Here is a 14,008-nt window from a genome sequence, read left to right as displayed (position 1 = left end):
ATTGAATGGAAGCAACCCAAATTGTTGGCATCTGCTGCCTTGAGTTTACCAAGCTATTAGCTCTTCAACATCTGTTTTGAGTTTCAGAAAGAAATTTCCATTTTTAGGCAACAGCAGCATTTTCATGTAGCATTTCAAAATGCTTCAATCCTGCAATGATTATAACTTCTGCTTGATAGACTCCTAGTCAGCAAAGCCACAGAGAACAGCCCAACCCATGAAGAATCCTTCACTCAGATGTTTAAATAGAAGCAATAATGAAGCTTGAAGAAGCTTTTAATTACCCACAATTCCTGGAGTCGGGGGAAGCACAGATCATAGAAACACTGGTTTCCTTCATGGTCTACTGTGCTGAATCATACATGCATACATGATGCATTTCTATGACAATTACTAATTCTTTTTATTCTCAGTTCTTACAAAATTCCTGCAAAGCAGCTAACAGTGTTTTCCCTCTTTCTGAATATTTTTTTTTTTTGAGATTGATTTTTGTTTCATGTGTGTGAGCATTTTGCCTGCATGGGTCCAGTGCTCTTAAGGGTTGAACTCTCTCTCCAGCCCCTTCTGTGTTATTTTTTATAGGTATTCCAATTTTTAAATCACTGTGCTCCCCTAAATATCTATTTCCCTTCAGGTGCAAATGTCCCCTATGGGTAGCAGTGAAGGGGAAATGCAGAGGTCAAAGAGAGGCAGCTTCCAGAGAAGTCCCCACTGTCAGGGATACAATAGAGCATCCTTAGACTATCCAATCAGCCAGGTTAATTGTAAGATATAATTGAGGTTAATTTTTTGTGTCAAGATGAAAAATTTAATTCTTTCCAACAAGATGGAAAAGAAAAATTGAGGACAAAGGGACACAGCTGTGAAGATCCCAGAGCTGGAAGAAACCACCTCCCACAGTACTGTTTCAGCACCACGGGCAGAGCCTTGCCAGCACTTCCCACTGGATATAATTGGTGAAGCAACCTTCTTGCTGGGTTTTTATTTGCTTTGTTTTTGTCTTAAGAGCCCAAGTTGGCCTCAATCTCCCAGGTCCTGGAATTACAGGTATACACCATCACATCCAGCTCGAGATTTTGCTTGGTTTCACCTGGTGCATAGTTTGAGATAATTTCTCCTGTATTTTAGTCTGGTTCAAACTCACTCTGTTGCCATGGCTAGCTTGGCTCCTGGTCATCCTGCCTCACCTTTCTGAAAGCTGACAAGTCTTTTAATGTTGTGGACTTTCTCCTCACAAGCCAAGATGGTGGCACAAGCTTGTAAGCCCATCACTTGGGAGGTGGAGTTCAAGTCATCCTTGGCTACATGGTGAGTTAGAAACAAGCCTGGGATACATGAGAGCCTGTCTCAAAAATGATAAATTCTACTCAGATGATTACACATTCATATACATGTTTAGAATGTTTTTTGTCTGTTCTTGGTTTAGTATGGGAAGACATGGCAGCAGTTACAGCACCCCAGAAATCCTCAGTTGTCCCAGAGGCCACCCATGGGCCCCAGAAAATCCCTCTTTATCTGAATGCCAGCCTATCACAACACCCTTCATATGCTTTGGAGTGGAGTGGGGGGGTGTATGTGTGTTTATGTAGGTGAACATGCATGCAGGTGCATGTGTGTATGGTGACCAATGGTCAACCTTGGAGGTTGCTCTTCAAGTATCATCACCTTCTTGGGGTCACATCCAGGCAACCAGGCACTCCAACTACTGAGCTATCTTTCACCCCAGTTTTCTGCTATTCTTACTTGGAGAAAAGTTTTCTGTCTCCCAAATCAAATCATTGAGGGAAGAAAGAGGGCCAAAAAGAACCAGGAAGAATAGATGTATCCAGCATGTACATTTGTATTCCAAAAAATACACAATTCAAAAAAATGATCAAAATGCTCAGGCTAATAAATGATAGAATGCTGCATGGTGAGAGCTGTATGCCTGTCACCGAGGGGCCCTGGGTGGGAATAACTCTGCCCCAAAGGCAAGTTTTACGAAGGAGCCGGTAGTAGACAGGGTACTGAAAATTGAGGGGAAATATGAAAGGCAGAGAAATGTCATGGAAGAATATACAGCATGTTTGGAAATTTCTGGAAATACTTTACATGACTGGAAAACTGGGAGCATCTGGAAAGAGTTGAGCTAAATCGAATCCCTAAGGACTGATGAGCACAAGCTAAGAGGGAGTGCGGTTCTGTGAGGGTGAGAATCTCTGGGCCTGGGCCAGATATGATGAGACTGGCTTTCTGGAGAGGTGGTTAGGGGCTGGGAAGGTGGCTCTGAGGATAAAGCAGAGGCTTAGAATTGGAATTCAGTTCCCATCACCCACATCAAGTGGCTCACAACTACCTGTAACTACAGCCCCAGGGCTCACTCACTCACACTTTCTCCCTCTCTCTCTCCTCCTTCTCCCCTCTCACACACACAATTTAAAATGTAAATAATTAAGAAGAAGAAGAAGAAGAAGAAGAAGAAGAAGAAGAAGAAGAAGAAGAAGAAGAAGAAGAAGAAGAAAGATAGTTCAGACAGCCAAAAGAGAGAGAAGGCTGGGAAGGATTTGAGGACACATAGGCCAAGTCTCCACATGGCCCACAGGGCTGTTCCATCGTACACTAGTTATGCGGAATTTGTCTAGCCTTGGTTGCATTAGCTATTTACCTGTGTTTTACATTTTAATTGTGTCTCTCCAGATTCCTCCAAGAAAATAAAAGATGTGTTGACTGAGTTTAAGGAAGGTGGAAGTCTCAAGCAATATGACCCACACAAGGTAAGACTATTTCTATTTCAAGTCTTTAAAGAAAAAAATAATTCTGCCTTCCCTCCTTTCCCCACTGGAGTCTTAACTTGCTTTGAAGACCTTGCTCTGAGACCTGTGTTACCCCAGGTCTCAAGCGAGCCATTCATGCCATCTGTGTTTCCTTTCACTTCCCACACTGTCCTACAAGACTCCATCACCATACTTATTTTGCTCGTGGCTCTTGCTTACCCCCTCCCAATCTCAGTTAACACTGAGAAGACGTAAGGAAAACCCCAGGCAGTCTCCCTCACCTGTGTGCCCCTTTACCCGTCACTGTGGTGAGCTGGGTGTGCTCTGAGTCTATGTCTGCTCTCCTGTGTTTGGGTTATTGGTGGGCACTGAGTCAAGACCCCTCCCCAGCCTTCCCCCATTCTCCCTGTCCCTATATTTTCCACATCAGTCTGTCTGTATACATTAGATTTTTTTTCCCAGTGACACAAACTGCACTATTTCCCCTCTATTAAAATATTTTAATTTGTCTGGATGCATCTCCTCCATGCTCTCTTCTACTTTCTCCAGAATCCTTCAAGCAGTGTGCAACTCCCAATCCTTCCCTGATACCACTAGTGAAGACACCATGTGACTGAATCCCATAGTGATGCTACTTAATGGTATTGAATGCAATTTGTCAAATCCTCCTTCATCTTCATTGTTTGGTTTCAGGACACTACACTCAGTTTTGTTTTGTTTTTTTTTTTTGTTTTGTTTTGTTTTGTTTTGTTTTTGGTGATGGGGGGTTGTTTTCTCTTTCCCCTGCACTTAACATCTAAAACTTGAAAATTAAATAGACATCTCAAACTTACCATGAGCTAAATTGATGTCCTCCATCTTCCCTCATAAAACATATTTCTCTATCAGTCAGTCCAGGAAAACTTGATTAGCAATAAGTTAATCACTCAAGTGATTTACCTAAGACTATGTAATTGTCATTGACTCAGCTCTTGCCTTCACTTCCCCACCCAGTTCAGCAGAAAACCCCACCACTTCTACCTGTAAAATAATCTACATCATCCTTCCTGCCAGGCTCCAGGACCTGACTCCTCACTGCACTCTGCTCAGACCACTGCAGTCTCCTTCTGGGCTCTCCTCCTCTTCTCCTGCCCTTTGCCATCTACTCTTTATACATATCCTGAGCAGTCTGTTAGAACTGTCATTCTTCCATTTCCCCTAGGCCCTACTCAGGGCAATCTAGACTTCCTCTGTTCTCTGGCTTTATTTTTGCCTACTCTCCCATCTTCACTCCTTCCTACCATATTAGCCTCCTGGATGCTCTTAGACAAGCTAATGCTCTGTAACCTCACTCAGCACCACTGCAGTTGCTTTTCCTTTCCCCAGGATGTCCTCTGACATGTATCTACATTCTTTGTTTCTTCACTGTGGTGGTTTGAAAGAAAATGACCCCCAAATGGATATGGCCTTGTTGAAGTAGGTGTAGCCTTGTTGGGGGGGGAGGTGTCACTGTGGGAGTGGGCTTTGAGGTCTCCTTTGCTCAAGCTTCCCTCAGTGTGACACTCAGACCACTTCCTGTTGCCTGCAAGATGTAGGACTCTCAGCTACTTCTCTAGCACACCACCATGTCCCACCATGATGATAATGAACTGAACCTCTGAACTGTAAACCACCTCAATTAAATGTTTTCCTTTATAAGAGTTGCAGTGATCATAGTGTCTCTTCACAACTATAGGAATCCTAACTAAGACATTCACTTTCTTCAAGCTGATGTTCAAACCACTTTCCCAGTGATTGCCACCTTTTTTCTCCAACATGTGAAGGCTTCCTTCTTCATACTTCCTTTTCTACTGCTCTGCTCTGTTTTTCTTAGTACTTTATACCATCTGTCATGCTAACTAATTTACTTAATTAATTCTGTCTCTCTCACTGGAATATATTTGCTCACTGCTGTGTATGTGGTGCCCAGGAGAGTATTTGGCTCATTGCAAGTATTTGACAAATGCTTTTTGGATGAGTAAATACATATAAGGCCTCTGCCTGTTTTCAAGTTCAAGCACGGTAGTATTTCTTGGCTATGTGGGCACTGTGCTGGGCTCTGAAGAGGAGGCAAAGATCATGAAGCATAGTGTCTCCTCCCTTCAGGAATTTCCTATTGCTGCCAAGGTCGAGTGTGAGTCCCAGTCCTTGAATCACATGGTTTTAGGCTAGCTTTTAACCTCTGCCATCACCCCACAATGTGAGCTTGTGTATTTCATTGAGTTTTAGTCCCCTCATCTGTGGACTGGAGTTAATGAGCATATTAAAACTTTGAATGTAGTAGATGAGTGAATTAAAAGAAAAGAAGTTGCCAAATATTGAATACTTTACAGAACATGTTATTACTTCCCCTTTATCCCCATCCCCAGAATGTCTTATCTCCTCCTCCCCTGTCCCAGTAAGTATGGAGACTTACTGGGGAAAAGTGACAGCTCAGCAAAACTAAGTTAGGAAGAGGCAGTCATCTACCTATTCACATTGTCATTCCCTCGACAAACCTGAACCAAGGCCTTCTCCACTGGCTCCCAGGAATGAATCAACAGATCAGCAGCGGAGACTGTGTTCTCCAGGTCTACCTTGATAAACCACCAATTGCTGGAGAAAGAGCAGGAGGGGGGTTGGCAGAAAGGGAGAGAACATACCACTTCAAAGAGCATTCCTGAGGAGAAGCCATGCAGGGCAGCAAAGAACTCCCTGCCCCCACCCCTCCCACCTCCAACTCCAAAAACAGGGAACAAAGGCTGGAGGGAGCTGGTACTCAGCCTGTCTGCCTGAGGGCTGGCGTGTGGGAGGGGAACAATTTGGTCAGGGCCACCACTGATGTGAAGGCCAAGAGGGGCTTTCAAAAGCAGGGAGCGCTTGTCTATCATGAGTGTGCAGCCGCCCTCACACCCCTCAGAGTTGGCCCCCTCTCTTTGTATGCCTGGCCCTGCTGCATCCTGGGGGATCTCTGCCATTCTCTCACACAGCTCTCCTGACTTCTGGTAGGTGTAATGGCATGGCATGGGGTTGGCGAAACAACAAGGGTTTCATTTCTCCTGAGCTTGATGGCTTCCTGCTGCTAAAATGTCTCAGTGAGAAAGGAGTTAGCTGTGGGCAGGGGCAGGTTGCTAGAGAAGCTAGAGAGGGAATGGCAATTTGCAGAGGGGCGGGTCTGACCAGTGATTCTCTGGAGAGAAGAACAGTGGTGACAGCTAGAGAGTGAGGGAAGCCCAACCCAGCAAAAGACACAAGGTGGTGGCTCAGTGGTACTGAGACACACTGAGCCCAAGTTCAGCTCTGCAGTGTGCACTGTGACCTTGGGTAGGCTTTTAAGATGTGAGTTATAACCCTATCTTGGGCCGTTGCCTCAAGCCTGGTGCACTGTAGTTTCTACAGCTTTTCTCCTCCCTTCTAGACCTGGGGCAGAATTAGCAAGCCCCCTTAAAACAGGTTACAGCCATAGCAATTGCCTGGCAGGTTGCTTCATGGATTTGCAGCTCTGGGAAGATTATGAATGGTGTAGGTGCCAATGACAGTGATGGTTCCTTCCCAATATGCCTCTAATGCCTGGTGTTAGTTGGCTATAATACTCAAGCCCTCCTTACCATGTTACCCACTAAGCCGTCACTGTGCTCAGATGGTGCTTGTAAAGAACAATTTAACCTATATATCACTTTCAGAGAGACACACAATCATTCTTTCTTGCTCACTGAATTTGTGAAGCACTGTACAGGGACCTAAGACAGAAACAGCAACAGACACAGGATCCAAAGATAGGCTTCCGGTTCATCCTACCTCTAGTGGGCTGGGACAAGTCACTGAATGTCCTGAGCACCAGGGGCATAAGAAGACCCAGGTCCTCTGAGGTTTTCTGATTTGAGTGCTCTGTGTTGATCCTAGGCCATTCCATTTCCCAACAGATGCTGAATGAGTAGGCATGACTTCAGTCATCACTGCTTTTTAAGACCTCACATCCCGTTCTCATCCCGTGGCAGTTGGCACTGTTGACTATGTATTACAGTCACTTCAATACCTTTACCTGTGTGTGCTGAACACAAGTCTCTGCCTGCCTGAGAGAATGGTCCACAGGTGGCCAGCACTACAGCAGGCCATCTCTTTGATATACCAGCTGGGAAGCCAGTTTCTATTCAAATACCTATCAGGAATATTTTGATGACAAAAAATGAGATGAGAAATCCAGGTGCAGGAAATCCCACAGCACTTTAACACAGCGCTAGAATTTTAACAGTTAAAGAAGCAGGCTGTGGAGCTTGCTAGGGGAAGAACAAGGGGACAGGATGTGTAGTAACAGAAAGCAAGAGAAAGTGGCAGATGGGCTGAGAGTTTGAAGTGACTCCACATCTAGGCTGGAGTGGAATTACAGAGAAGATTCTAAATCCCCAAAGCCCCAGAAAGTGTAAGTGCCCAGGATGACTAACTTGACTGTACCAACATTATTTATATATCAATATATATTCAAGCTTCCATCTATACTCCACTTGGTTCACCTGAGTTTCTTTCCTGTATACCTGTTATCGCATATAATACCGGAGATCAGTTATGTATAAGCGGCTCTCAACTCTCCCATGGGCAATTGGAAGCCCTGGAAATTTTTTGAGTAGGAAATCAATCTTGTTACAGTCTTGCTCTGGGAAAAGCAGCCTGACATGGCTGGGTACGGCAGATGGGAGGAGCAACAGAGGGAAGTGGGAGTAAGGATGCCTTCAAGAGGCATGCCCGGGCTGGAGGGTAGCTCAGCAACTTAGAGACACATTGCTCTTGCAGAGGACCCAGCTTTTATTCCCATTTTCCACATGGTGGTTCGTAATCATCTGCAACGTATAGCTGCAGTTCCAGGAGATCTGATGCTTTCTTATAACCTCCAAAAGTACCAGGCATGCATGTGACATAAGTGTGTACATGCAGATAAAAATACTCCAGCACATAAAATAAAATAAATCTTTTTTTTTTTTTTTTTTTTTTTTAGATCTAGAGGCATTGCAATGGTCTGGCTAAAAAACACATGAAACTGAAGAAGTCAGACTTCTGGTGATGCTTCAAGGGGAAATGGACCTGGAAAGGGTCTAGGTGTTTCAGGTACTATAAAGGAACTAATCCTGCAGAATGAAGGGACAAGAACCAGTTCCAGGTCACTGAGAGGTCAAAGCTGAATTTGGAATATTGTCATTGGCATTAGCAGAAGTGGCAGTCAGGAATAGGATCCTAACTAAGGAGGTGCCAGAGAGGTTTAGAGATCTTCTGGCCCCATACTAATAATTGCTAAGATAAAACCGAAGTTGGAAAAGCCCCACATGCCTGAGACCAGGATGGGGATCTGGCTGAGTGACCCAGCCATGCCACTCCTGCATATATCCCCAGAGGACTATATGTCTTACATAAAGGGACTTCCACAACCACGCTTGTCACAACAGCCAGAGAACAGAACTAGCCTAGATGGCCATCAACAAAAGAATGGATAATGAAAATATGGCACAATAGAATTTTACTCAGCTGTAAAGAAAAATGGCATTATGAAATCTGTAGGAAAATGGATGGCTCTGGACAATATTACATTACATGAAGGGACACAAATTCACAAAGCCAAAAATTCCACAATCTCTCTCACAGGCATATCCAGACTTTAGTGTTTGTGTGTGTGAAAATAAGGGATTATAGATAGGTTATAGACTATGAAACTAGATCAGGGACCATGAGAGCAGAACAAGAAATGTTGAAAAAGAGAGTAGAGGGACACAAAGGGAGTCATGTGACATGGCAGCAGAGATGGGGGAGGGTGGGGTGCTCTCAGGAAGGGTGTGGGATGAGGGGAGAACAAGGAGGAAAGGAAAACAGTAAAAAACAAACTGTGCTTGAAAAAGGCCAGTTGTATCGGCACACACCTTTAATCCCAGCACTTGGGAGGCAGAGGAAGGCAGATCTCTGAGTTTGATGCCAACTTGGTCTATAGAGCAAGTTCCAGGATAGTCAGAGCTACAGGAACCCCTGTCTAAAAAAAAGAAAAGAATAAAGAAAAAGAAAGAAATCTCATAATGAATGAAACCCAATTTTTACATTCTAATAACAAGTAAACAAATAAAAAGAAATTTACTCAGACATATCTATCCACTCTACTGCTTTTCTAAACACTAGACATCTGGTGGCTACTTTGGGGAACTTCATACTGGTGGCTTGGAACTTCTCACACTGATCTTTTCCAGTCACCTTTTAGCTTTGTTGTTGCTGTTTAGTTTGCTTGTTTCCCACCACATTCTATTAGACTTTGTTTAGATAAACTTTTTGTTTGATTGTTTTGTGGCAGGATCTCTCTACACAGTCCCTGGCTGTCTTGGAACTCATTATGTAGACCAGGCTGATCTCTAACTGAAAGCTCAGCTGTGTCTGTCTCCCCCCATGGCCTGCCACAAACTCTTCTTTTTAGTGCCTTTTTTTCCCAGAAACATTTCATTCTGACTGTTTCCATTTGGTGCTAGCTCACAGCTATCCTTTAGGCAGTACCTGTCAGTTAAAATAGTGCAAAAAGATAATGCAAAGGAACTTCTGAAATAAAAGAATGAACAGCAGAAATTCAGTTGAACCAAAATTGGGAATGAGAAGTATCAAAATAAAATCTCAATGTGGGAAGTAGCTTCAAGAAAGGAGGATAGAATTCTTCAGCGAACTGAGATGAGACTTAAGGAAGAGACAACTATACTTAAGACCTCCAAGAAAGCAGGTTCATGGGCAAGAGACAGGAACTCAAACAGAGTGGAGTTCAAGAGGAAAGGGAGGTCAGTGTGGTGTCTTTGGAGAAATTAAAGAGGAAAGGAAAGATTCCCTTGAAATGTGATTGTAGTTAAAAAGCAAGCAAGATGCCATCAGAGACAGTGAGGACAGAAGCGAGGGTAGTAGTGGATTGGTGCCATGGGGAAGAATGAAATGACTCTGTCACTGTATCCTGGAAAAGAACAGAGGATGTATGCAGAAGGGACAGTCTGGGGTAGTGATACTGTAGAGACAGAGAGAGAGAATACAGCAGAGAATCAGAGATGTGGAATGAAAAGAGACACATAGCAGGACAGTGGGCACAATAAATGTCAATAAACCATGTGCTGAGTGCTTTTCATCTGGAAATTAAGTGAAGAAGTTAGTAAATGGTCTGTGTCCAACTACATCAGGCTTCTTCCACACTGCAAAAAAAAAACATCTCTAGGACAGCTCTGATCTCTACAGTCCTGAACTTAGCAGAGATTGGTTGCGAGTTCCCAATGGACCTACACCTGACTCTACACATTTAAGTCAGCTCCTGATTCTGGGAAGGCTCGCCTAATCCCCAGAACATGAAAGGGGTTAAATGTTATCAGAATTTTTCAGAAAGCATCAAGTAGGTTTCCAGAAAGGGATTCTATTCTCCTGGCTGTTATTCCTCATGGAGGCCAGCACAGCAGCTCTTGGGGCAGCACTTGTTCAAATAGTTTCCAGGAGCATCTGTGATTGAATGACGCTCCAACACCATGAAATTGCAAGCCAGGGATGACTCATTGCAAACTGTTGTTGTTATTGTTAGTGAATGCTTGCTGAGAGCTGCAGCTCTTTCTGGCATGGATGCTCAAAGCCTAGGATCAGATGCCAGGCAGTATCAAGAGAGACAACAGGGACAGGGTCTAGTTTTTGGCATGCCCCTTGGTTTTACCTTCTGTTCTTAGCGTCCTGCTTTCCTTGATACCTAAAGCCATCACAGTGGCATGTTCTGGGACACAGATGAGCCAAACACACACAATTCCTTTCCACCTTAGCATCTGTCTAGAGAAGATGAGCGTTAGGAAGCACTGTAGGATGGAGAGCCTGTCCTGCCTTCCCCAATCTCTCTTACTTTTGGAGACCTGGACTCAAGAATCAGAGAAACCATGATAGCCACAAAATAACCTTTCTTTCCATGCTATTTCCTTCTGCATCCTTCTTCATTGTCACCAGAATTTCAAAGCAGTGACTGAATCCTTGCTCTGTAGATCCATGACCTTCACATGAGCCTGGACAAAGGCAGATCCCTGGAGCTCTCCATTTATGAGTCCCACTTCCTATGCATGCTGTTGGTAACCCTTTGAGAATCTCATACTTACATATCATGTGTTTTGATCATACGCACCCCTACTTCTCTCACCCCTTCACCCCTTTCCAACAAGTGTCCTCTTCCGATGCTGATCCGCTATGCCTAACTTTGCTGCCCACATACTCATGGGTCTGTCACTGAAGCATGATAGACCTACAAGGAACCTTAATGACTCTTTCCCACAAGCCAGCAACTGTTCATAGCTCTTCAGCTAGTGGTGAGGACACATGAGCCCATCTCCTCTCCACAGTGCAATGTTAACTGGCTTGACCCTATGAAGGACCTGTGCAGGCAACCATAACTGCTGAGTAAATGGGTGTAGCAGTCCTGTGATGTCTGGGAAATGTTTGTTTCACTCAGGTGCACCCCAGCATCTGACCCTTACAAATCTGTTTACCCCTTCTTTCACAGTAGTCTCTGAACCTTGTGGAGTTTATCTCTCCTACTTTTAATCCCAGTTTAGACCAAACCATATCCTATTACAAAAGCCTACTCTGTGCCTGAGGGTCAGCCACCATGTTTTCTCTGTCTGTGTCCCGGCCCCCGGCCCCTGCCCCTGTGACTCTCTGTTTCTTCCTGACCTTCCCATTCCTGTCCCCATGGCCCCTTCGCTTCCGCTACTTCCACTTCACCTGCCACCACCCTGTTCCCTTTCTTTCTCCATCCTGTCCCTTCCCTCTATTGACTTCTCTCTTCTTGCCCTTCTCAGCCCATTAGCTATGATGTCTTCAAGCTGTTCATGAGGGCATACCTGGAGGTGGACCTTCCTCAGCCACTGAGCACACACCTCTTCCTGGCCTTCAGCCAGAAGCCCAGACAGGAGACACCTGACCACCCAAAGGAGGGGGCCAGCAGTAGTGAGCCCAATGTCTCAGGTACACGGGCCAGCTTTCCCCAAGACGGGAGGATGCTGAACATCTGTGACCCCTGGCCACAGGCATAGGCAGGGCACTAGAAGGGAACCTGAACATAGTGACTTCCTTAAGGAAGAAGTGAGAGGGAGGCCAAGGGACAGGGAATCCTCTTCCTAGACCCTCACAGGAACCTTGTCTAGTGAGCCTTTCAGCAAGAGGTAAAAAAGGGGGATGATTCTGTCACTCGGTCAGAGGATAGGATGGGGCAAGAGGGGACATAACTAACATGTGGTAGAAAAATAAGAGCTTTCCAAGAAGGCTTTAGTTCATGGTTAGAGACATTCAGCACATGTCCCAGCTAGGACCAACCAGGGATCAAGGGAAGGGAAATCATAGCCACTGTCTTACCAGAATCCCAGAGAGCATGAGACAAGCTGATAATAACATAGCACACACACACAACCTGCATGAACAAGAGCCCATGGGAAGGTTCCCTACATGCCCCTCTAAGGGTCTGGAGGGCATGGACTGGCCTTTACATCTTATTTTTGTTCTCTAGATTATAATACGGATAATGCCGCCAAAGCAGATGAGGCCTGCGCTCCAGACACTGGTAAGACATTGGGACATAAGGTTTAGGGGGATGTCTTAGTTAGGCTTTCTGTTGCTGTGAAGAGATACCATGACAGTGGCAAATCTTACAAAGGAAAGCATTTAATTGGGATTGGTTTACAGTTCAGAGGTTTAGTCCATTATCATCACAGTGGGGAGCATGGCAGCATGCAGACAGACATGTGCTGGAGAAGAAGCTGAGAGTTCTACATTATAATCTACAGGCAGCAGAAGGAGACACTGTGTCCCATACTGAGCATAGCTTGAACATAGGAAACCTCAAAGCCCACCCCCACAGTGACACACTTCCTCCAACAAGGCCACTCCTACTCCACACCTCCTAACAGTGCCACTCCCAAGGAGTCTTTGGGGCCATTCCTAGTCAAACCACCATGGAGAAGGGGGAGGAACCAGTTGGCCAGCTATCTTTTTATCCATACGGTTGAGGGATTCCTAGGTTCATTGAAGGTTCTTACCTCCCTTGTCCTGGAACAGAGCAGTTCAACGCTTTGGACAGGTTACCAGATGTTTACTTCTGACAAGTTATTTGCAAGAGAAGAGGAGGAGCCTTCCCAAGAGGCATGGGAGTGAGTGGGAGTCTGTGTGCCAAGATCTGGCTCTCTGGCAGAAGTATACCTGATTCTACATTCTACCAATGGATGGCTGGAGTGGGTAGGGCAAGTGTGTAAGAGTACATCCTGATGAGCCAACAAACAATGCTCACGAGGGGCTGACGAGATGATGCAGCAGTTAAGAGCACTGACTGCTCTTGCAAAGGGCTCAGGTTGGAATCCCAGCACCTGCATAGCAGCTCACAATGGTCTGTGACTCCCTGATGCTCTCTTCTTGCCTCAGTAGGCACCAGGCATGCAAATGGTGCACAGACATGCACGCAGAAGAGAGCATCCACACACATAAAATTAAATTTTAATTTTAAAACAGAAATGTCCTTGTCATTTTTTAACAAGTCGGAGAGTTTCTAATAATTACCAAAAGAAGCCAGCAAAAATTGGTTTTGAAGATCTGTTTTCTAGGTACCTGCTTGTTTCAATTTCCCGTGACCTTTGAATTTATACTGTGTCACACAGTGGAGCCAAGGAGACCATTGTGGGCTGGGGATTTAATCCAGACTTGTGTAACCTCAAATCTCTGCTCTCTGTGCACAGAGCAAGGAAGCCGAGGTGCCAGGTGGTTTGCTTCTTGCAAAAGTGCCAATTTAGTTAGTTAGTTCCTGGTGGAGCTGCTGTAGGGCTATGGTCCATTGCCCCACCTCTGGCACAGCAAATCCAGAATCTTCCCTGACATGTTTATAAGGGAGAAACTGTTTCTCTGTGCTGTTAACTAACTCGGGTACTGGAAGGGGCAACACTCACCACCCTTGACATTTCCTTTTATGTCCAATAAAAATTTCTGGGTCACCCACCTGAACTAGATCGGGCAATAGAACACGTTGGTTAGGAATACAGACCTCATTTTTAGCAGTTAGCCATGGGTGTGTTTGAGCAATGTCTGTGTTTTGCTGTCCCCTCTGTAAAACAGGATGATAATGAGTATTGCTATGTGGACTGAATGAGTTAGCAGCTGTCCTAAGGCTTAGAACAGTGCCTGGCCCCTAGTAAATGTTCAATTATATTAGTAGTTAGCATTGAACCACACTCTGGATGAATGCTATCTACTTAGCT

The 14,008-nt window shown here is 44.9% G+C and overlaps 1 protein-coding gene across 4 annotated transcripts in view; it reads left to right on the top strand.

Annotated features, from left to right (window-relative positions):
• Dgkg (diacylglycerol kinase gamma) overlaps window positions 1–14,008 on the top strand; it is a 193,012-nt gene that overhangs the window by 42,961 nt on the left and 136,043 nt on the right. For 2 of the 4 annotated variants that reach the window (XM_051191208.1, XM_051191207.1), the window contains exons 3-5: window positions 2,677–2,753; window positions 11,570–11,735; window positions 12,274–12,327. In XM_051191208.1, the coding sequence (XP_051047165.1) occupies window positions 2,677–2,753; window positions 11,570–11,735; window positions 12,274–12,327 (297 nt within the window). The remainder of the gene's footprint in view (window positions 1–2,676; window positions 2,754–11,569; window positions 11,736–12,273; window positions 12,328–14,008) is intronic. The other 2 variants (XM_051191209.1, XM_051191210.1) reach the window with 2 other exon arrangements.

The sequence above is a fragment of the Phodopus roborovskii genome, unplaced genomic scaffold (genome assembly GCF_943737965.1).
Source record: "Phodopus roborovskii unplaced genomic scaffold, PHOROB, whole genome shotgun sequence".
In the NCBI taxonomy this organism is placed as follows: domain Eukaryota; kingdom Metazoa; phylum Chordata; class Mammalia; order Rodentia; family Cricetidae; genus Phodopus; species Phodopus roborovskii.
The sequence above is the reverse complement of the archived record's forward strand: the minus strand, read 5'-3'. Positions and strand labels throughout refer to the sequence as shown.